Source organism: Ursus arctos, unplaced genomic scaffold (assembly GCF_023065955.2).
Source record: "Ursus arctos isolate Adak ecotype North America unplaced genomic scaffold, UrsArc2.0 scaffold_24, whole genome shotgun sequence".
NCBI classification, from domain to species: Eukaryota; Metazoa; Chordata; class Mammalia; order Carnivora; family Ursidae; genus Ursus; species Ursus arctos.
The window spans coordinates 20,233,707-20,257,105 of NW_026622919.1; the positions used below are offsets into that span (position 1 = coordinate 20,233,707).

At 43.8% G+C, this 23,399-nt stretch overlaps 3 protein-coding genes across 3 annotated transcripts; all 3 read left to right on the forward strand.

Moving 5' to 3' along the window:
* Positions 1-8: 8 nt before the first annotated feature.
* LOC113265461 (keratin-associated protein 17-1) lies at positions 9-1,462 on the forward strand. The gene has a single exon (XM_026512869.3). The coding sequence runs from the start codon at positions 475-477 to the stop codon at positions 790-792; it is 318 nt and encodes a 105-aa protein (XP_026368654.1). The 5' UTR covers positions 9-474; the 3' UTR covers positions 793-1,462.
* A 4,366-nt stretch (positions 1,463-5,828) lies between these two features.
* Positions 5,829-7,928, forward strand: LOC113265456 (keratin-associated protein 16-1). The gene has a single exon (XM_048224752.2). The coding sequence runs from the start codon at positions 5,865-5,867 to the stop codon at positions 7,533-7,535; it is 1,671 nt and encodes a 556-aa protein (XP_048080709.1). The 5' UTR covers positions 5,829-5,864; the 3' UTR covers positions 7,536-7,928.
* A 4,732-nt stretch (positions 7,929-12,660) lies between these two features.
* KRTAP29-1 (keratin associated like protein 29-1) lies at positions 12,661-14,090 on the forward strand. The gene has a single exon (XM_026512867.2). It carries the CDS (start codon positions 12,693-12,695, stop codon positions 13,674-13,676), a length of 984 nt encoding a protein of 327 aa, XP_026368652.1. The 5' UTR covers positions 12,661-12,692; the 3' UTR covers positions 13,677-14,090.
* The last annotated feature ends 9,309 nt before the right edge of the window (positions 14,091-23,399 follow it).

Consider the following 23,399-nt stretch of genomic DNA (forward strand, 5'->3'; position numbering starts at 1 on the left):
CCTCTGCCTCCGGCAGGAGGCACGGGTCGTCCAGCCTTTAGCCTTCTGATTTTCCAGGATGAGCACTCATGATGAAAGGGGTCGGCTGCCAACGTGCCACCAGGGAGATGCGGAAGGGGAGCACCCATTCCAGAGCCAGAGGCCCTGGCTCTCTCCAACCTGGGTTAATGATGGCTGGCCTGAGTTTGGCCATGATGACAGGTCTTTTCGGAGATGTATTTTTACCCTCTGGACAAATAGCAGTTGGGCCGAGTGGGGCTTTTTTATGAGTTGAGGTACTCAGAGCTGGAAAATAAACAGGCAGCTAATGAAACGTTCTTATGGAAACTGGCATAAATAATAACAAAGGAAACATCCTGTCCTCTGTGCCAACACCCTCAGGTGAGGGGCTATAAAAGCTGCTGGCCACTGGCCACCGTCAGACGTGGGGAACTCTGGCCGCGCTCCTGACCTGCCACCTGACCCGCCGGGACCATGGGGTGCTGCCCAGGGGACTGCTTCACCTGCTGCCCTCAAGACCAAGACTGCTGTGAAGTGTGCTGCTGCCAGCCCGCCTGCTGCGGCTGCTGCGGCCCCTGCTGCGCGTCCTGCTGCGGCTCCTGCTGTGGCTGCGGGGGCTCTGGCTGTGGAGGCTGCGGGAGCGGCTGCTGCGGGAGCGGCTGTTGTGGCTCTGGCTGCGGCTCTGGCTGCGGGGGCTGCGGGAGCGGCTGCTGCGGGTCCAGCTGCTGCGGCTCGTCGGGGTGCTGCGGCCCGGTCTGCTGCCAGCCTACGCCTGTTTGCGAGACCAAGTGAAGCCCTCCGCCCGGTCCGCGGAGGTGGCCCAAGCAAAGCCTCCACCTGCCGCAGGTGGAGAGACTCCTTGTCTCCAGGACATTCCTGGCTCCCAAGACAGCGTCCTGCCTCCGTGTTATTTGTAGACGAGGGCTTGTTCTCCATCGCCCGCCCTGGTGTTTCAAGGCCCTGAGAATAAGAGCCATATGCTGGTGAGAAATGGAAACTGGGTCCCATCCAAAGTGATCCCCGAAGCTCGCAGGGTGAATCCCCATGGCTTTATTTTCATGGACTTAAGTGTCTTGTCACTGTAAGGTATCCTCTTACTCAAGGTGGCTTTGGGACTGACCTTCCTCCTCAGCTTTCTGCTGCTTTTGAGTGCAAAAATTTCTCTTTGTTAACTTCTTAATAAATTCGAGCTTGCTGGCATAACCAAATTAGTTCTCCTGCCTCTTCCTTGGCTCCCTCTTGGGCACTGGGCCAGGAAAATTTACTCTGGCACCCACCATTGGGTTTTCGAAATGTGGTTTGTGGACCAGAATCCCCTTGTATCAGAATCACCTGGGGGCTAGTTAAAATAGAGATTCTGGAGCCTTCCCGGAGACAGGCAGAGTTAGAATCCACAGGGGTGTGGCCTGGCAATCCGTATATTTTAAACGAGAACCCCAGATGCAGATTAAAGCTTCCATGTGCTCCCTGAGATTCACTTGGGGAGGCTTTAAAAATACAGTCTTAAGCATCACCATTAGAGATCTTATCCATTAGCTCCAGGGGGGCGGCCTTGGGACCTGCATTTTTAGAATGCAGTAAATGGTAAACGCTGAGGCTGGCCAAGGTTGAATCTTGAGCAAGGGGCATGGCTTCCTTCAGCTGTAGAGCTCTCCTAGAACGGGTCTGCAGGAGGGCTGCAGATCTGGCCAGAACTTTCTGGCAAAGTTGAGAAGAGGCTTTGGTAAAACAAGCTTGATTTGGAATGGAAGAGATTCCTGTGGCAGAACTTGGTGAACACAGTGCTTACGGATGTTCTGGGAATTCCTCTTTCTTCTAGCCAGATGCTTTGGCAAAGTCTCCCTCTTCTGGGTTAGGTTTTCTTGTCCTGAAACCAGCTGTATTTCTTCTGCTTCAGTCCCAAGGATGAGAGGGGTGAATGCCCATCTGCTGGGGGGGGGGGCTAAGCCAGGTGTGTGTGAGTCCAGCTGGAAGGTTAAAATTCAGAAGACAGTTGATTCAACTTCTTGTCAAACATGATCTTAAGCTACATGTGGAATAAAATTTATTTTGCTCTTGCCTTGGGAGAACAATATTTTTTTATTCCTGCAAAGCAATGTTTCATTCAACAAACCAGCGAAAATATATTTTTTGATTATAAGCATGGCAACGATCTCTAAAAATATGAAAAAATACAGAAAAATATGAAGAAGGACTAACGGCCACCTGGATTCTCCACTTCGACTTCAGCATTTATTACTGACGTAGATGTTTCCAGACTCCTTTCTAAGCATATTTACGAATAATACCGGGATTATACTATCTTTATATTTTTGCCTTTGAAAACTTTGTTTTTTGTAAACCAACTTTATTAAGGCATACTTCATATATATAAGAAAGTACACACGATTGTAATGTACAGTTTGATGAGATTTGACAATCGTATATACTTAAGTAACCATCACGGCACTCAAGATATGGAACCTGCCATCATCCCTCAAATTCTCCAGTGCCCCATTTGCAGGCAATCCTCCCCACCCCCGATCCCAGCCTCGGGCAACCATCAATCTTTCTGCCACTGTAAATTTTGCCATTTCTAGAATCTCCTGTAAATGAAATCTTACAGTGTGAACTCTTTTCCACTTAGAATAACAGTATTTATATTCATCCATGTTTCAGATACCAATAGTTAAATAATATTACATTGTATGAATAAAGTATATGAAAAAATATTCAACAACCGATGGGAATTTGGGTTGTCTCCAGTTTTTGGCTATTATGAAGAAAGCTGCTATGAATATTCATGTATAAATTTTTGGGTGGACATATGTTTTCATTTATTTTGGATAAATACCTAGGTTTTGGATTGCTGGATAAATAGTATGGGAATGTTTAACTTTATAAAAAACTACTCAACTGTTTTGCAACTGTTTTGCCATACCATTTTGTATTCCCACCAGCAATGTCTGAAAGTTCCAGTTTCTCCACATCCTTGCTAACACTTTATGTTGTCGGTCTTTTTATTTTTAACTTTTCTAGCAGCTGTACAGTGGTAGCTCATTATGTTTTCATTTCTTGGTTTCATTTAAAAGCCCAGCAGCATTAGCAGTGTCTTACTTGGGAAAGAATTCAAAATCTGAGTCTGCCCTGATTCAGTTTCAGACTCTACTACTTAGGTCATTTTTGCTCTTGTTGGAATTGGCCTCTTAAGAACTAGCCCTTTAATTCCCAGGACAAAACCACAGCCAGAGCATGAGCACGCCAATAGGACAAAATTGCCAAGAGACCAACAGGTCTGCATTGAGTAGTTGTGATTCAGAGTAGCTGATTTTTGCATTGCTCATGGTCATGGTCTCCAGATGGGTGAGAGCAGGGTAGTGATTTTTTTGAATTACTGACAAAGAGATAACCTTCTTAGTTGTCCACAGAGGTCTTCATTCATTAATCAATAAATGTTAATTGTGAACTGCCTATGTATCAAACATTGCTCTGGGTACTGGGTATATATCAGTGAATACACAAAATCCTTGCCCTCGTGGTGCTTATATAATGTTAAGGGAAATGAGAGCTATAAGAATAAAGTAGGAATAGGCTTGATTGTTAAAAGATCTGCTCATCCATATAGCAGGGAAGGATTCTTTGAGATGACATTCCATCATAACAGATGATGCCATCTTGAATTTCTCAGCTGAGAGAGTTTATAAGGGACTTTGTGCGAGGAAGGCCATCTCCATGTGCATTGCATTGCTGGCTTAGCTGCAGAAGAGAAAGGGCACGGAGAGGAACTGGAAAGGTGGAGATCAGGATATTGGGGGCTCCTTCTCTGCTTTGCCCTCTGCAAAGTTGTCCAAAAGTCTTCTTTTCCAACTGTCTGAGAGCTACACCTCAAGGATGACACTTCTTGTTCCTAATCTTCCATTTTCAACCAAGTCTATTGATTCTGCCTCTTTACAACCACGCATATTGCTGCAGGCCCAAGGCACTGCCCAGTTTAGGTTGTCACTATGAAGCTTTTGAGGAATTGCCCCAGACTCCTAATGGTCTCCCTGGTTCCAGACTTGCCCTCCTTCTCCCATCCCTTCACCACAGCCAGAGAGGTCTTTCCAAAGGGCAAACATGGTCAAGTTACTCCCCTGTTTAAAACAACCAGGTGTCACTGTAAAATCTAACTACTTATCATGGTCCACAAAGCCTTTCATGATTGAGTGCCTAGTACCCTTCTAGTCCCATCGCTGTTCTTTCCTGTCCCCTTGTACCTTTCATCCTGGCTATGGAACCATTTACTGCTCCCCAAATGTATCATGCTTTTGAGAAGGCTTCCTTAATTTCCTAGAAAGCATGTTGGTGTTTCTCCTGAGTGCCTCCATAGAACCCAGGGCATCGTCTGTCATAGCACTTGTTTGTGTACTGTACCATAACTGCTTCTGGGTGTATCGGTTTCTCTCCTAAACTTGGACTCCTTGAGACAGGAATTGCAGCTCTTTTTTTTTTTTTTTGTATCCCTTACACAGAACCCAGTGATGGCTGAATTGAATGGATGAATAGAAGAGAAATTGAGTGAGTGATTGCATAAATTAATGAATGAAGGGAGAGATGATGAATGGATGGCACAATGGCTCAGCTTTTCTAAAGGAGAGCCTGCATTTACATTGATGTTGAAAGCACATAGTGGAGGCAGGCCTTTACTGAGCAAGGATGTCAAGCCTTGGTGTTTAGAAACCTAGGGTACATTTCTCATCTCATGTCTGTCTCAAATAGTAGCATTGACAAGCTTTGAGAAAGCATTTGTATTCTTTGTTTTTTAAACAACGTCTTTGCAAGAGATCTCTTATCTTTCCTCTTGGTCCTTTGGGTTTTGGAGGTGTCTTTAAGAGCTATTAAAACCACCAAAATCAAGAGGGATTCTTGAGGGCCACTGAATGCTAGAGGTGTGGGTGGGTGGAAGGAAAATAGGGAGGAAAAGCAGAGAAGCTAGGTCAAGTGTTTCCTAGGGACAGGTAGAGCCAGTGGTCTGGGGGCAGGGGTGTTCATAGAACAGGATGGAGGACAACACAGTGGGCTGAACCTATGACATGTGGCTTTGACAAAGTCTCCTAAGAAAGATCAGAGTAGACAGAATGGTGAGGAGAAAGGAGGGCAGCCCTAGATTAGGGCGCAAGCTGGGTGGGATCTTTAGCAAGTGACTTAAACTTTCTGATTCCAACCTTTTCTCTCCTCTTCTTTACCTATAACGGGGGGAGATGAATTCCTATTTCAGGGGAAGGCCGATGGTTTTAAATAAGACCATTGCTGTAAAGTGCAGTCATTTAAAATCCAGCCCAGATAGCCTATCTCCCACAGAGCTCACCACTGCTCCCCTCTACTAATCCCTATATGTCTATTATTGACTTTACCATAGCATTGCAATGGGTTTAACTGAATATGTGTCTGCCCACCAGACAGTGAGATCTGTGGGATGGGTCAGTGGGTCCTATTCATGTAGGCACACCTGTGTTCCCCCCCAGGACCTGGTACAGAGGACTAGAAGATGGATAAATTATAAGTTCCTTTCTTCTTCCCCTGCTCGTGACGCTCAGAAACACAGATCATTCAGTTTGAAGGCAATGATGCTTATTCCAAGATGACCTGTTGCTCAAGGATTCCAAATTTAGCAAGTCAATAAACAAACAGCTTCTTTATGGGTAGATAAACAACTTCCAGATCAACAAACCTTGGCATAATAAGATGTTCCTCTGAAAACTGGCTCAAACAGCAATGAGGAAAAGATGCAGGGGCTCCAAACTGCACATGTCAGTGAGGGGGTATAAAAGTGAGGGCCTCAGAGAGCTGTCCCAGTCAGGCAGCACCCCTCTCAGCACTCGCAAGGGAGCAGAGGCACCTCCACCATGTCTGGAAACTGCTGTTCAAGGAAATGCCCGTCCGTGCCAGGCATCTCTCTCTGCTCCACTGAGGTGAGCTGTGGAGGGCCTGTCTGCTTGCCCAGTTCCTGCCGGAGCCAGACATGGCAACTAGTGACTTGCGAAGGGAGCTGTGGATCATCTAACCGTGGCCCGCAGTGCTGTGAGCCCTCCTGTGCCGTGAGCAGCTGTGCCCAACCTGTGTGCTGTGAAGCCACCATCTGTGAGCCCTCCTGTGCCGTGAGCAGCTGTGCCCAACCTCTGTGCTGTGAAGCCACCATCTGTGAGCCCTCCTGTGCCGTGAGCAGCTGTGCCCAACCTCTGTGCTGTGAGGCCACCATCTGTGAGCCCTCCTGTGCCGTGAGCACCTGTGCCCAACCTGTGTGCTGTGAAGCCACCATCTGCGAGCCCTCCTGTGCTGTGAGCACCTGCGCCCAACCTGTGTGCTGTGAGGCCACCATCTGTGAGCCCTCCTGTGCTGTGAGCACCTGCGCCCAACCTGTGTGCTGTGAGGCCACCATCTGTGAGCCCTCCTGTGCCGTGAGCAGCTGTGCCCAACCTGTGTGCTGTGAAGCCACCATCTGTGAGCCTTCTTGCTCAGTGAGCAGTTGCTGCCGACCTGTGTGCTGTGAGGCCCCTTCCTGCCAGTCAGTTCTCTGTGTACCCACTGCCTGCCAGTCCATCACGTGCAAACCCAGCTGCTGCCAGCCAGTCATCTGTGAGCCCAGCTGCTGTTCCGCTGTCTGCACTGTGCCTACTTCCTGTCAACCAGTGGTCTGTGAGCCCACCTGCGGTCAGCCGGTCTGCCCCACACCTAGCTGCTGTCCATCTGTCTGCTCTGTGGCTAATAGCTGCCAGGCTGTCTGCTGTGACCCCAGTCCTTGTGAGCCTTCTTGCTCAGAGTCCAGCAACTGCCAGCCAGCTTCCTGTGTGGCTCTGGTCTGTGAGCCTGTCTGTCTTCGCCCTGTTTGCTGTATTCCAAGCCCCTGTGAGCCACCTTGTGTCTCCAGCACTTGCCAAGAGCCGTCTTGTTGCATCTCCAGCATCTGCCAACCCATCTGCTCTGAGCGCAGTCCCTGTTCCGCAAGTATCTGTGTGCCTAGTCCATGTCAACCTACCTGCTATGTAGTCAAGCGCTGCCGGTCCAGCTGCCGTGAGCCTGTTTCCTGCCCATCTACCTCCTGCCAACCACTCTGCTGTCGCCCGGGGTCTTCTGCATCTGCCATCTGCCAACCAACTTGCTCTCGGACTTTCTATATACCCAGCTCCTGCAAACAGCCTTGCACCCCTTCGGTTTCTTACCGCCCAATCTATCGTCCAATCTTCTCTGGACCCATCACTTACAGGCAGCCATATGTGACATCCATCTCTTACCGCCCTGCCTGCTACCGCCCATGCTACTCCATCCTGCGCCGCCCAGCCTGTGTCACTTCCCTCTCTTACCGTCCGATCTGCTCCCGTCTGCCTTGCGTTGACCCCTGTAGACGGGATTGCAAAAAATCTACTTCTAGCCAACCGGATTGCACTGACTCAACATCCTGCAAGGCCGAGGTCTCAAATGCCAGTCCCTGCCAGATCAGTGAGGCCAAACCCACCAGCCCAACCACCCGTGAGGCCGCAGCCAGCCCACCGACTGCCACCAAGCCTGCTGACCACTGATCTGGCCTCAGCCCACTGATTCCTGCAAAGCAAACCTCCTGCTAGAGGGAATTCTCAACTACCTTCCCCAAAGCTCACAATGACTTAGTTAGAATCTTTCAGCATCATCACTCCCATCTTCTTACACTTCAAAGAACTCACCAGAAATGTCAGGCTCCTAATGGTCCAAATGAAGGTGCCCTGGGCACCTAGATGGGGGTCATTCTGGGTTCCTGCCTGCTGCCGCCATTAATCTGAGAAGAGCTCCTTCACCACATAATCTTGAGTCTCTTTCCCAGCATTAAGTTTTTTCTGTCCTCGTGCATGTGCTTCCTTACTGGGTGTGCTCACATTCCTTGGGGACTTCATCCATGAGAAAAAGATACTTAATTGTCCAATAATAAAGTGGCTAAGTTGAAGTGACATGCTCTTCTCATTGTTAATATCATATTCTCATCAGCTAACTTGGTTTGTCTTTGAAAGCAGCTTCGTCCATTCATCTACCCAACAAGCTTTATTAGACAACTGTTAGCCAGGGACTGTGTTAGCCTGTAGGAATGAGAAGACTAATGTCTTAGTCTTTGTTCTCAGGGAGCTCACTACAGGGACGGGGTGGGGATGACAGATAGGCAGAGAGATAGTTACTTCATTGCACTGTGCTAAGTACTGGGAGAGAGGCATGTATAAGGCAGCTTGAACTCAGCAGGGCATGGGGGGAAATAGGGAAGAATTTTTAGGGAATGTGATACTGAAGCTAAGTCTTTCAGCACAAATAAGAATTAACCAGTTCAAAACCAGAAAGGAAGCGCTTTCCAGGCAGAGGAAACATACCAATGAATGAGGCTTGTAAGCACACCATTCATTAGTGAGGCTTGGGCAGAGGTGTGCTTAGAGGCAGGTGAGCTCTGAGGTCAGCTAAGTAGACGGTGACCTGCCCTTGTCGGGCCTTGTAAGTTAGATAGAGACATTTTATTTTGGTGCAGGGATGACATGAAGTCATCGAGGGGCCATATTACAGGGCAGTGACATGAAGAACACTGGGTTTTAGAATGGCCTTTGTGTGGAGAACCAAATGAAGGAGCATGGACTTGGATATAGGGAGACTGGAGAGCTAGCCAATGGCTTTGGGGTCCACAGGGGGATAAAAACAAGTGGGAAGTCACACTTACAATAAGGAAGATAACCTGGATTTCTTGTGCTGTGAGCTCATTTCCTGCCCCTCTACCTCCTGCCAACCTCTCTGCTGCCACCTAGGGTCTTCTGCCTCTGTCATCTGCCAGCCAACGTGCTCTTGGACTTTCTACATGCCCAGCCCCTGCAAACAGCCTTGTACTTTAGGTTCTCCTAGTCTCTGCAAGGCACACTCCTGTGTAAACTCCATACATACTCCCTTGCAATCCTAAGGACAGAGTCTCTTCGAAGTAGTCACTTAGTGCACAGCATAAAGGGCTATCCCTAGTCCTCAAGGTGCAGCTTGGGCTATCCTAAGGACAAGAGGGGGTGGACCAGGGCTTCTCAAATTTAGTGTTATTGACATTTTCAGCTGAATAATTCTTTGTTTTGGGGACCACCCTTCACATTGCAGGATATTAAGCGGAATCCCTAGCCTTTACCAACTAAGTGCTGGGAGCAACCCCCGAGTATGATGATCAATGTCTCCAGCCATTAGCAAACATCCCTGGGAATGGAGGGCAAAAATCGCCCCTGTTTGAGAACGACTGGGTTATACAGTGGCAGAGGGAGAAACTCAAAGGTGGAACTTAACCAGGACATTGGCGTCAGGGTTACTGTCTCATTAGGCCATTGAGATTTATCTTTATATCCTCACAGAGCCAAGAGGAATTCGCCAGGGTTTTAAATCTCTGTCCCAAGCACAGTCCCAGTGATTCATTTAATCTTAGCAATTCTGTGAGGTAAGAGTTCTTTCCCTCTATTTTATAAGGTAGATATGAGTGACAAACAATCCAAGGGCCCATAAACAAAGAAAATTGTGGTACATTCACACAATAAATACTATGCTGCAGTGAAAACAACTGGACAGGTACGCCTGGGTGGTTCAGTCAGTTAAGCATCTGCCTTCGGCTCAGGTCATGATCCCAGGGTCCTGGGATCAAGTCCTGCGTTGGGCTCCTTGCTCAGTGGGGAGCCAGCTTCTCCCACTGCCTGCCACTCCCCCTGCTTGTGCTCTCTCTACCTCTGACAAATAAATAAATAAAATCTTAAAAAAAAGCACCCCCCCCCAAATCCCACAACTGGACAATGGTCATATGCTAAACAGGGGTGAACCTATCAAGAGTAGAGCTGATATAAATAATCCTCAAGACCACATATATGTTTAAAGCTCAAAAACAATACCCATACATACATGCATACATGTATGTATGAGTATACACACATGTATACATATGTACATACATACATACAAATATATACCTTATATATATTCACAAGGGAATGCGAAACACAGAATTCAGGATAGCCACAGGGAATAAGAAACATACAAGAGCAACATACCATGCTGGGGCACTTGGGTGGCTCAGTGGTTAAGCGTCTGCCTCAAGCTCAGGTCATGGGGTTGAGCCCCGCGTCAGGCTCCCTGCTCAGTGGTAAGCCTGCTTCTCCCGCTCCCTCTGCGTGTGTTCCCTCTTGCTGTGTCTCTCTGTCAAATAAATAAAATCTTAAAAAAAAACCATACCATGTAAATACATGTAACATACAGAACATAGAGTTCTGTGCAAAGTTTGTGTTTTTTATGCATCATCATGTTTCTTGATGTGATCACAACAGCCCTTGGTGATATACCAGATGTCTTTAGTGCCTTGAACCACAGCAAAATGAAAGGTGTCCCTATTGAGAGATTTCTTTTCCTCATCTTTATTGAGGTATAATTGACAAAATCGTGAGATATCTGAAGTGTACACTGTGATGATCTGATATACGTATGTTATCATGAAAAGATTCCTCCCGTCTAATTAATTAACACATCCATCACCTCATATTTCTGGGAGGGAGGAGTGTAAGAACATTTAAGCTCTCTTAGCAAATTTCAGTTTTGCAATATGGTGTTATTAACTAGAGTGACTATGTTATATATTAGATCCTCAGACCATACTCATCTTATAGCTGAAAGTTTGTACCCTTACCAATCACCTGAGAAGTTTCTTTAGGAGGAAGAAAGGCAAGAACAGAATCAGAGGAAAATGGATACAAAAATGGATTGTTTTAAGACAATAAAAGTGGTATGTATGAGTATAGGACATTTACACCTTCTTCAGGTTGAAGTTAACACGGTTTCTCAAAAATATTCATGTTCCCATTATGACTGACCTATTTGGTAAGACCGAAAATACTTCTTCCGGAAGGTGAGAGCTTTGGGATGTAGACAGGAATAAAACAGAGTGCAGTGATCCCTATAGTTTGCAAGGTGCCAAAATGATTAGCGATGAGTTGGATGGCAAAAGGAGTGATTGGTGCTGTATCACAAAAAGCAATGATAGAGAAAAGGTATTTTAATGACAAGGGTGAGGATTTCCCAGGCATCATTTTGATCAGAAAAATTTCTCTTCCTTTTAAAATGAGGGTGAGGAGGAGGGTGCCAAGGAGAAGATATTCTTTAGTTGGTACTTTGAAAAGTACCTTCCAGAATTTCTAGCATTTTCAGAAATTATGAGGCAGCTAATAAAAATAAAAATAACCTGAGCAACAGCAAAGTGGCTAATTAATAAACTCTCAGTACTTTGAATACTTGGGTAATGAGCTAACACGTCTGACAGATGAGTTAGTAGCAGAGCCAGAAAATGACACTAGCCCCATTGGGATCCCAAGGCCATGCTCTATCAATCTCTGGTGTCAATCTCTGGTGTGAACCAGGTCAGGCATGGACCAGTGTGGGATGCTGATGTGTTGGCTGGTGATACAGAGCCAGGATGAGCCCAGAGAAAGAGGGGAAGAATGAGGACAACCAACGCCTCATAAGTCCCTCTTGGAAGAGGTGATTTAACACTAAAATTCCTTTGCAGTGATGTCCCTCTATCACTTTTGGTTGTTGTAGTTTCATATATATAGAATTTATATGTTGTGAACTCCATAATATGATTTAATCCTTGGCAAAATACTTTGCAGTTATTAAAATTTCCAAATTAAAAGATTGTCTTTGGGTGTATGGATAAGTAGAGTTAAGTACTCATACCAGTTTAATCTAGTCACTGGAGTGGATGAATGGTCCCCAGCCTGGGCCCTGGGTCACCTTCCCATGAGCCAGTGCACTGCTAACCAAACGTCAGTCTTCAATCACTATATTACAGTCTTTCCCTTCCATTCCAAAGTCAGGAGGTCTAACAGATGATTAAGATCAGAGGTTTTGGGGTCAGCCCAAACTAGGTTTGCACCTTATTTCAATCTTTTATTACTTGCATAATTTTGGGAACAGGATTTAAACTCTCTGAGTTAGTTTTGCTATACCTCTAACATAGTAGCGAGAATTACACCTACTACCTAGGGTCATTGCAAGATTCAATGAAAAATGAAATCAAGGACTTGGTATATAGTAAGTATGCTCTAAATGGAATGGAAGCCATTCCTACTACTACTGCTGCTATTATTATTAGTGGTACTAATAAAATTGAGTTTCAGGAAAACCAAATGGGAAGGTTCTAGAAAGAGGTGGAGACATTGAAGTGCCCTTGGGATGCACTGTCTGATTTTCTGTTTGCCATCTTGGACATCACCCTCTTTCAACTGGGTCAAGGCTTCATTTCCCGATTGTCTAAATGGTGCAGAACTGCATTCCTGGAGGAAGAGCAGGCTGCTTTGGCTGGGCTGAGGCCTCCTGATGAAAGGTTAGTTCAGGGAAAGGCCTGCTTCAGGGAGGCTGGAGAACAACCTGTAAAAGAGACAGCTCATCCCAGAGCAGGAACATCATCAAGGAATCCAAACTCAGCAAAGAAAACTCTCAACTCAACAGACAAGTTTTGAAAGTGGGGGCAATATCTATCCAGGCTCCTGAAGCCTGCTAATCAGATGTTTGTATGCAAAGGAGTAGAAACAATAACAAGGAAAGATGCTCTAAGTTGTACCAACACCCCTAGTGAAGGACTATAAAAGCCCCCATGTATTAGATGTCTTTCGCACTCAGGTATACTGAGTTTGCAACTTCCTAGCAAGGTTAACACCAGCGCCATGGGGGACAGCTGTTGTCCCGGAACCACCATGGCCATTCCAGCTGTGCCCACTTTCATGTGCTCAAATGGTGGTGGCTTCCGAAATGGTATCTGTTTGCCTAGTTCCTGTCGGAGCAGAACGTGGCAACTGGTCACATGCCAAGAAAACTGTCAGCCATCTAGCAGTGCCCCAAGTGGCTGTGAGCCTGCTTCTTGCCAACCTACCTGCCTTCCAGCAACTTCTTGCATTGGTTTTGTCTGCCAACCCATTTGCTCCTGCACAGCCTGCTCTGAGTCTGGCACTGGTCAGTCTCCTTGTCTGGTTAGCTCATGCCAACCCTCCTGCTCGGAATCTATGAGTTGCCAGGCAAATTGCTGTGAAGCCAGCCTTGACCATCAAAGCTCCTGCCAAGAACCTATCTTTGTGTCCGGATCACGTCAGCCAGCTTGTGGCCAGTCGGTCTGCTGTGACACCAGGTCCTGCCAGCCATCCTGCTCTAAGGTAACTTCCTGTACTGAAAATTCTTGCCCACCAACCATCTGTGTAGCTAGTCCATGCCAGCCAACTTGCTACCAACCAGGTTCATGTCAACCCATTAATGGTGAAGATCAGCTCTGCAAATCAACTTATTACCAACCCATCTGCTACATTTTCAAGACTTGCCAATTGGTTCCCTGCATGCCTGTTCCCTGCCAGCCATCAACTTGTGTGTTCAGTTCTTGCAATCCTACATGCTATGTGTCCTCCCCTTGCCAGCCACTTCACTGCCAACCAGCGCCTTCCATACCCTTCATCTGCCAGCCAGTGGCTAACTGCCAGCTCCCATGTTCTGTAAAGAACACTTGCAAACGAGTTTCCTGTGGCACCATGCTTTCTGGCCAACCAACTTGTGATGGATCCACTTCCTGCAACCAAGGTGGCTGCAAATCCCCTTGCTGCCAACCAGCTTGCTGTGTGACAGGTTTAGGCAAATCATCCAGCAGTGGCTGCAGTGGCTTTTGACCAACTGCCCCAAGTCTCTGCAAAGCCAGCACCTGCTCGCCAACTTCCTGACAACCCCAGTCACGAGTCCAGCTTCTGTAAGGCAACACTTCTCTGATGCAGCACCCTTCACACCTCTTCTGAGGCCTGCCACTATCTGCAAGTGCATTGCCACCCCATGGTGTCCTCTTCTGGCTGAGCGCAAATGCTATCTGTGTGCTAACTCATTCTGAGTCCAGCCACACATTCCAGGTGCTGATGAGGGAATTTGTCCAGCCACTAAGAGATCTTTCTTCACCAAGGAGAACCTTTCTGCAATCATGGTCCACACTACAGCTTGCATTTCCTCATGTTGTCAATTCATTTCACCTCAGCCAAGCTTTCTCTCCAGTTTTTCTTTCTTTTGATGTTGCCCAGTCTTTAAAAAAACTCCTTTGATGCCAACTGCTAATAAAAATGTGAGTGGTTAAGCATAATGAACAAAACTCTCAGAATGTTTTCATTCCTTTCAACACACCCCTACATAGATTTCCTTCAGGTCACATTTGAACACGATGACCTTGGGCCCTCTAAGTCTGCCTTGGTCTGCAAGGGTGGTTGGGGTCTGCAATTATAAATGCTCCAGATGGAAGGTGGAAAGGACATACAATCCCCTGGCTTCCAATCTTTATATCACCAAAAGCTCTTCTGAGTTGAGTGGGTTCCATTTCCCCACAGTGAACAGACTTGGGAAACCAAGACAGAAGTGGTCTAGGGAAGCCACAGACTAAAATAAACTAAGGTTTTTGGCCATTGAGAATAGGTAAGCATTGATTAACTTCACACCGTTGTTTTTCTTTCCCTTTTTAAAAAAAGATTTATTTATTTATTCCAGAGAGAAAGAGAGAGAGAGAGAGAGAGAGCTAGCAGGGGCAAAGGCAGAGGGAGAGGGAGTCCTAAGCAGACTCTGCGCTGAGTGCAGAGCCTGATCCGACAACCCTGAGATCACAGTCTGAGCCGAAACCAAGAGTTGGACATACAACCTAGGCGCCCCTTAACACTGGTTTTAACGATCAGTTCACTTCATGGACAATTTAAATAAAATGTAAAATTAGAAATTTGGGGCTGTTGTTTGTTTGCTTATGTTTTTGGCATTTTAAGAGGCAGTTTTATTTTTTTAAAAGATTTTATTTTTATTTATTTGACACAGAGAGAGAGAGACAGCCAGCGGGAGAGGGAACACGAGCAGGGGGAGTGGGAGAGGAAGAAGCAGGCTCCTAGCGGAGAAGCCTGACGTGGGGCTCAATTCCAGAACGCTGGGATCACGCCCTGAGCCAAAGGTAGACGCTTAACGACTGTGCCACCCAGGTGCCCCTAAGAGGCAGTTTTAAAAATAATTAATCTAAGGCAACATCTGACTGAATATTCCTACTATGTAATGATCAAATCTAAACATTTAGGAAATGGTTGGACTGGTTTTCATTTGGGGAAAGATTAGAGGGAGGTTTGCAGAGTGTATTTGTAGCAATTTTGCAGAGTCCTTTCTCAAGGGGGTCTGGCCTCCCCTGTAACCAAAGGCTCTGGGTCTGTGAAATGATTATGTCTGAAACTCAGAACATTCTTACACGGGTCCATAAGGGGACACATTTGAGGATGCTCACTGTGACATTTCTGTGATAATACAGATTTTAAAGGAAATCTGTGTCCACCACTAGGACAGTGGGTAGGCAGCAAGAGGTGATTCTTTCCATGAGGTACGGTCTTGGTCTCGTTCTCCAGAGAGAACCAATAGGATATATATAAAGAGATGTAATAAAAGGAATTTTCTCATGTGATTTTGGAGGCTGGTATGTCCAAATCTGTAGTGTGGGCCGGCAGGCTAGACATCAAAGAGAGCTGGCAGTGAAGATGAAGTCTGAAGGCTGTTTGCTGGAGAATATACTTTAAAGAGAATAAAATAGCTCCCTATAGGAAGATGATGGGGCACAAGGAGAATAGGAATTAAATTAATTGGTATATAAGTACATAAAGAAAAAAATAGGACAGAGATCTTACAAGGACAAAAAATGGTAATGTGCCATAAGGAATATAATTAACTCAGTTATTTGCAACTGAAGTCCAAAAAGAAAATTAAAAACAGGAAGAAGAGAGGGACCTTGATATTGCAAAAGAATGACCATAGGTAGAATGTCTTCTAGAAATGACATGTTGATAGATACCCCATTTAAATTCTCTCTCCACATCTTCCATCGAGATGTCAGTCATGCCAGAGGAAGAATGAGGCTCTGGAAGGTGTGATGCATCTCACCTCAGTCCTGGACAGAACTGTCAACACTTTCTTACATTGTAAATTTAAGGAATTGTATCTCTTCAAATAATTTGCTTATTAACCAGAATTCTTGACATAGCTGGAGTTTCAAATTTCATTTTGTAATAGTTTTTGACCCATCTCTATGTATGTTATTTATTTTTTTTACCTTTCCAATTGTGGATTTCTCTGTTGTAGTGACAAGTGTTTTACACTGGCTACCTGCCAACATGCAAACTGCACATTTTATTTATTATTTATTTTTTATTATTTTTATTATTATTTTTATTATATTATGTTAGTCACCATACAGTACATCCCTGGTTTTTGATGTAAAGTTCAATGATTCATTAGTTGCGTATAACACCCAGTGCACCATGCAATACGTGCCCTCCTTACTACCCATCACCAGTCTATCCCATTCCCCCACCCCCTCCCCTCTGAAGCCCTCAGTTTGTTTCTCAGAGTCCACAGTCTCTCATGCTTCATTCCTCCGTCTGATTACCCCCCCTTTCTTTATCCCTTTCTTCCCCTACCGATCTTCCTAGTTCTTATGTTCCATAGATGAGAGAAATCATATGATAATTGTCTTTCTCTGCTTGACCTATTTCACTTAGCATTATCTCCTCCAGTGCCATCCATGTTGCAGCAAATGTTGAGAACTTGTTCTCCTGCACAGCCAAGGAAACAGTCAAAAAAACTAAGAGGCAGCCCACAGAATGGGAGAAGATATTTGCAAATGACACTACAGATAAAAGACTGGTATCCAAGATCTATAAAGAACTTCTCAAACTCAATACGCGAGAAACAAATAAACAAACTGCACATTTTAAACATGGCAAGTGTAAAAGGTGTACTAGGAAACTGTATATCTCTTCCATACTTGGCAACAGTTTAAATAACAGAGCATTTATTAGCTCCTTTAGGTTTGCCAGGACTTGTCCATAAAACATCCAAACCTCCTATTATAAACTATGTTCTGCCAAGCCTGTACATGCTTATAAGTAAATCTTTATTTACACTTATGACCCAAATGGGGGAGCAAAATACAGGGAAGTTTTGAGAAAAATATTACAAAGACACCCACCACTCAGAATGGATGTATTCTTATATCTACTTTGGATCTTTAAAAAACATAATTGAAGTAACCATTATTGATAAAGTTGAAGTCCCTTTTGCATATGTCTCCAGCTCCGAAACATTTACCTTCTTTCCTTCTCAGATACAACCTTGTGTAACTTTCCAGTTACTCTTTATATAAAAACATAAACAATGACTAGTATTTATAAAGTATTTAATATATAGCAGTATGGGGGGGCGCCTGCATGGCTCAGTCATTAAGCGTCTGCCTTTGGCTCAGGGCGTGATCCCGGAGTTCTGGGATCGAGCCCCACATCAGGCTCTTCCACTGGGAGCCTGCTTCTTCCTCTCCCACTCCCCCTGCTTGTGTTCCCTCTCTCGCTGGCTGTCTCTCTCTCTGTCAAATAAATAAATAAAATCTTAAAAAATATATATATAGCAGTATGGTTTGGAAATGTAAGAATTTACATATACAATGTAAAATTACGCAATTTTCTTTTTTCCTTCACTATTGCTTTTAAGAATGACATTTTTAAAATCAAGAATTAAGATTTTTATCAATAATTGTTTATTATTAAGAATTAAGAATAAACATGTTTTATTGCATTTTGATACACGATCTGTTTCATGATAGTAGTTAATTTTTTAAAGATTTTTTAAATTATGTTAGTCACCATACAGTACATCATTAGTTTTTGATGTGTTCCATGATTCATTGTTTGCTTATATCACCCAGTGTTCCATGCAATACGTGCCCTCCTTAATAGCCATCACCAGGCTAGCCCATCCCTCCACCCCCCTCCCCTCTAAAACCCTCAGTTTGTTTCCCAGAGTCCATAGTCTTTCATAGTTCATTTCCCCTTCTGTTTACCCCCCCTTCATTATTCCCTTCCTACTCCTACCGATCTCCCTGCTATTCTTTATGTTCCACAAATGAGTGAAACCATATGATAATTGTCTTTCTCTGCTTGACTTACTTCACTTAGCGCAATCTTCTCCAGTCCCATCCATGTTGATGCAAATGTTGGGTAATCATTCTTTCTGATGGCTGAGTAATATTCCACTGTATAAATGGACCACATCTTCTTTATCCATTCATCTGTTGAAGGGCATCTTGGCTCCTTCCATGATTTGGCTATCATGGACATTGCTGCTATGAACCAACGTTGGGGTCCACGTGCCTCTTTTTTCACTACATCTATATCTTTGGGGTAAATACCCAGTAGTGCAATTGCTGGTCATAGGGTAGCTCTATTTTTAATTTCTTGAGGAACCTCCGCACTGTTTTCCAAAGTGGCTGTACAAACTTGCATTTGCACCAACTGTGTAAGAGGGTTCCCCTTTCTCCACACTTCTCCAACATTTGTTGTTTCTTGCCTTGTCATTTTTTGCCATTCTAACAGGTGTAAGGTGGTATCTCAAAGTGGTTTTGATTTGAATTTCCCTGATGGCTAATGTTGTTGAACACTTTTTCATTTGTCTGTTAGCTATTTGTATCTCCTCTTTGGAAAATTGTCTGTTCATGTCTTCTGCCCATTTTTTGACTTGATTATTTCTTTTTTGGATGTTGGTTTGAGAAGTTCTTTATAGATCTTGGATACCAGCCCTTTATCTGTACTGTCATTTGCAAATATCTTCTTCCATTCCGTGGGTTGCCTCTTAGTTTTGTTGACTGTTTCCTTTGCTGTGCAGAAGCTTTTTATCTTAAAGTCCCAAAAATTCATTTTTGCTTTTGTTGCCCTTGTCTTTGGAGACGTGTCTTGAAAGAAGTTGCTGTGGCCGATGTCAAAGAGGTTAGTTACTGCCTATGTTCTCCTCCAGGATTTTGATGGATTCCTGTCTCACGTTGAGGTCTTTCATCCATTTAGAGTTTATCTTTGTGTATGGTATAAGAGAATGGTCGAGTTTCATTCTTCTGTACATAACTGTCCAATTTCCCCAGCACCATTTATTGAAGAGACTTTTTTCCATTGGATGTTTTTTCCTGCTTTGTTGAAGATTAGTTGACCACAGAGTTGAGGGTCCATATCTGGACTCTCTATTCTGTTCCATTGATCTATGTGTCTGTTTTTGTTCCAGTACCATGCCGTCTTCGTGATCATAGCTTTGTAATACAGCTTGAAGTCAGAATTGTGATGCTTCCAGCTTTTGTTTTCTTTTTCAACATTCCTTTGGCTATTCAGGGTCTTTTTTGGTTCCATACAAATTTTAGGATCATTTATTCCAGCTCTGAAAAATGTTGATGGTATTTTGAGAAGGACTGTATTGAATGTGTAGATTGCTCTGGGTAGCACAGACATTTTAACAATATTTGTTCTTCCAATCCATGAGCATTTTGTGACCCAGGATTCTGGAGAATGTTCCATGTGCACTCGGGAAAAATGCGTATTTTATTGCTTTAGGATAAAACACTCTGAATATATCTGTGAAGTCCGTCTGGTCCAGTGTGTAATTCAAAGTTCTTTTTTCCTTGTTGATCTTCTGCTTAGATGATCTGTCCATTACTGTGAGTGGGGTATTATAGTCCCTACTATTATTGTATTATTATCAATGTGTTTATTTAATTTTGTTATTAACTGGTTTATATAATTGGCTGCTCTCAAGTTGGGGACATAAATATTTACAATTGTTAGATCTTATTGGATAGACCCTTTTATTATGATATAAAGTCCTTCTTCATTTCTTATTAAAGTCTTTGGTTTAAAATCTTACTTGTCTGATATAAGGATTGCTACTCCAGCTTTCTTTTGATGTCCATTAGCAGGATAAATTGTTCTCCACCCCCTCACTTTCAATCTGGAGGTGGCTTTGGGTCTAAAGTGAGTCTCTTTTAGACAGCATTTTATGTTGTTTTTTTTTTTTTAATCCCAACTGATATCCTGTGTCTTTTTTTTTTAATGGTTTTTTATTATATTATGTTAGTCACCATACAGTACATCCCCGGTTTCCGATGTAAGGCTCGATGATTCATTAGTTGCGTATAACACCCAGTGCACCATGCAATACGTGCCCTCCTTACTACCCATCACCAGTCTATCCCATTCCCCCACCCCCCTCCCCTCTGAGGCCTTCAGTTTGTTTCTCATAGTCCATAGTCTCTCATGTTTCATTCCCCCTTCTGATTACCCCCCTTTCTTTATCCCTTTCTTCCCCTACCAATCATCCTAGTTCCTATGTTCCATAGATGAGAGAAATCATATGATAGTTGTCTTTCTCTGCTTGACTTATTTCACTTAGCATTATCTCCTCCAGTGCTGTCCATGTTGCAGCAAATGTTGAGAACTCGTTTTTTCTGATAGCTGAGTAATATTCCATTGTATATATGGACCACAACTTCTTAATCCAGTCATCTGTTGAAGGGCATCTCGGCTCCTTCCACGATTTAGCTATTGTGGACATTGCTGCTATGAACATTGGGGTGCATATGGCCCTTCTCTTTACTACGTCTGTATCTTTGGGGTAAATACCCAGTAGTGCAATGGCTGGATCATAGGGTAGCTCAATTTTTAACTTTTTAAGGGACCTCCACACTGTTTTCCAGAGTGGCTGTACCAACTAGAAATGCAACTGATTTCTGAGCATTGATTTTGTATCCTGCCACGTTACTGAATTGCTCTATAACTTCTAATAGTTTGGGAGTGGCTTCTTTTGGGTTTTCCATATAGAGTATCATGTCATCTGCGAAGAGAGACATTTTGACTTCTTCTTTGCCGATTTGAATACCTTTGATCCCTTTTTGTCATCTGATCGCTGTTGCAAGGACTTCTAGTACTATGTTGAATAATAGTGGCGAGAGTGGGCATCCTTGTTGAGTTCCTGATCTTAAGGGAAAGGCTTCCAGCTTTTCCCCATTGAGAATAATATTTGCAGTAGGCTTTTCATAGATGGCTTTTATGAGATTGAGAAATGTACCTTCTATTCCTACACTCTGAAGGGTTTTAATCAGGAAAGGATGCTGTATTTTGTCAAATGCTTTTTCGGCATCAATTGAGAGGATCATATGGTTCCTGAGTCTTTTCTTGTTGATATGATGTATCACGCTGATTGATTTGCGAATATTGAACCACGCTTGCATCCCAGGTATGAATCCCACTTGATCGTGATGGATAATCCTTTTAATGAACTGTTGGATTCTATTAGCAAGTATCTTGTTGTGGATTTTGGCGTCCATATTCATTAGGGAAATGGGTCTGTAATTCTCCTTTTTGAGGGGGTCTTTGCCTGGTTAGGGATCAAGGTAATATTGGCCTCATAGAATGAGTTTGGTAGCTTTCCTTCTGTTTCTATTTTTTGAAATAGCTTTAGGAGAATAGGTATTATTTCTTCTTTGAATGTTTGGTAGAATTCCCCAGGAAAACCATCCGGGCCTGGAGTTTTGTTTTTTGGAAGGTTGTTTATCACTGACTCAATTTCTTCATCATTAATTGGCCTGTTTAAGAAATCAATTTCTTCCTGTTTCAATCTTGGTAGTTTATAGGTTTCCAGGAAGGATTCCATCTCTTCCAGATTGCTTAGTTTATTGGCATATAGCTGTTGATAAAAATTTCTAATAATCCTTCCAATTTCAATGGTGTTCGTCATGACCTCTCCTTTTTCATTCATAATTTTAATAATCTGGGTCCTTTCTCTTTTCTTTTGGATAAGTCTTGCCAGTGGTCTGTCAATTTTATTGATTCTCTCAAAGAACCAGCTTCTAGTCCTGTTGATCTGCTCTACTGTACTTCTGGTTTCTGATTGATTGATTTCTGCTTTAATTTTGGTCAATTGCTTCCTCATGCGTGGATTAGGCCTGTCCCTCTGTTGCTGTTCCAGCTTCTTGAGGTGAGAATATAAAAACTGCATTTTAGATTTTTCTATTCTTTTGAGTGAGGCTTGGATGGCTATGTATTTCCCCCTTAGGACTGCCTTTGCAGTATCCCATAGGTTTTGGACTGTTGTATTTTCATTCTCATTGGTCTCCACAAATTGTTTAATTTGATTTTTGATTACCTGGTTTATCGAGTCATTCCTGAGCAGGATGGTTCTTAGTCTCCAAGTGTTTGAGTTTCTTCCAAATTTTTCCTTGTGGTTGAGTTCCAATTTCAGAGCGTTGTGGTCTGAGAATATGCAGGGGATAATTTCAATCTTTTGGTATCGGCTGAGACCTGTTTTGTGTCCCAGAACATGGTCTATTCTTGAGAATGTTCCATGGGCATTAGAATAGAATGAGTATTCTTTGGTTCTGGGGTGTAGTGTTCTATATATATCTATGAGGTCCAACTCGTCAAGTATGGCATTCAAAGCCTTTGATTCTTTGCTTAGTTTTTGCCAGGGTGTTCTGTCTATTTCTGATAGTGGAGTGTTGAGGTCCCCTACTATTAATGTATTTTTATCTATATGTCTCTTTATTCTGGTTAAGAGTTGGCTTGTGTATCTAGCTGCTCCCCTGTTGGGGCATATATATTTATAATTGTCATATCCACTTGTTGAATACTTCCTTTAAGAATAATATAGTGCCCTTCTGCGTCTCTAACTATAGTCTCTAGTTTAAAATCCAATTTATGTGATATGAGAATTGCTACCCCAGCTTTCTTTTGAGGTCCATTTGCGTGAAAGATGGTACTCCATCCCCTTACTCTCAGTCTGAAGGCATCTTTGGGTTCGAAATGAGTCTCTTGTAGACAGCAAATGGATGGGTCATTTCTTTTTATCCAATCTGCAACCCTGTGGTGGATTATGGGAGCATTCAAACCATTCACATTGGCACTAAGAACTGAGAGATATGATTTTAATGATGCCATGTTGCCAGTACAGTCTTTGTTTGTATTGGTTGTGACTTTCTTTTGTGTATCACTCTTGGGGCCTTTTTACCTTTATAGAACCCCCCCTTAATATCTCCTGTAGGGCTGGTTTCGTGGTTACGAAATTGGTTAATGACTGGCGATTCTGGAAGGTCTTTATTTCTCCATCAATTCTGAATGAGAGCCTTGCTGGATAAAGGATCCTTGGCTGCATGTTTTTCTCTGAAAGGGCTTTAAAAATGCTCCCCCAACTCTTTCTCTCATTCCAGGTCTGTGTAGACAGGTCTGACGTAATTCTGATGCCTTTGCCTTGGTACGTGAGAAATTTCTTTGCCCTGGCCGCTTTCAATACTGTATCCTTGGATCTAATATTTGCAAAATGCACTATGACGTGACGCGGCGTAGGTTTGTTGTGGTTGAGCTTGGGAGGGGTCCTCTCTGCCTCTTGGACATGAATGTTTGTTTCCCTCGCTAGATTAGGGAAGTTTTCAGCTACAATTTGTTCAAATATCTCTTCTAGACCTCTGTTTTTCTCCACCCTCTCGGGGATGCCGATGATTCTGACATTGGAACATTTCATTGAGTCAGTAATCTCCC

Bases quoted from the DNA above. Each gene is read 5' to 3' on its own strand.
- LOC113265461 (XM_026512869.3), top strand. From the start codon at position 475: ATGGGGTGCTGCCCAGGGGACTGCTTCACCTGCTGCCCTCAAGACCAA.
- LOC113265456 (XM_048224752.2), top strand. From the start codon at position 5,865: ATGTCTGGAAACTGCTGTTCAAGGAAATGCCCGTCCGTGCCAGGCATC.
- KRTAP29-1 (XM_026512867.2), top strand. From the start codon at position 12,693: ATGGGGGACAGCTGTTGTCCCGGAACCACCATGGCCATTCCAGCTGTG.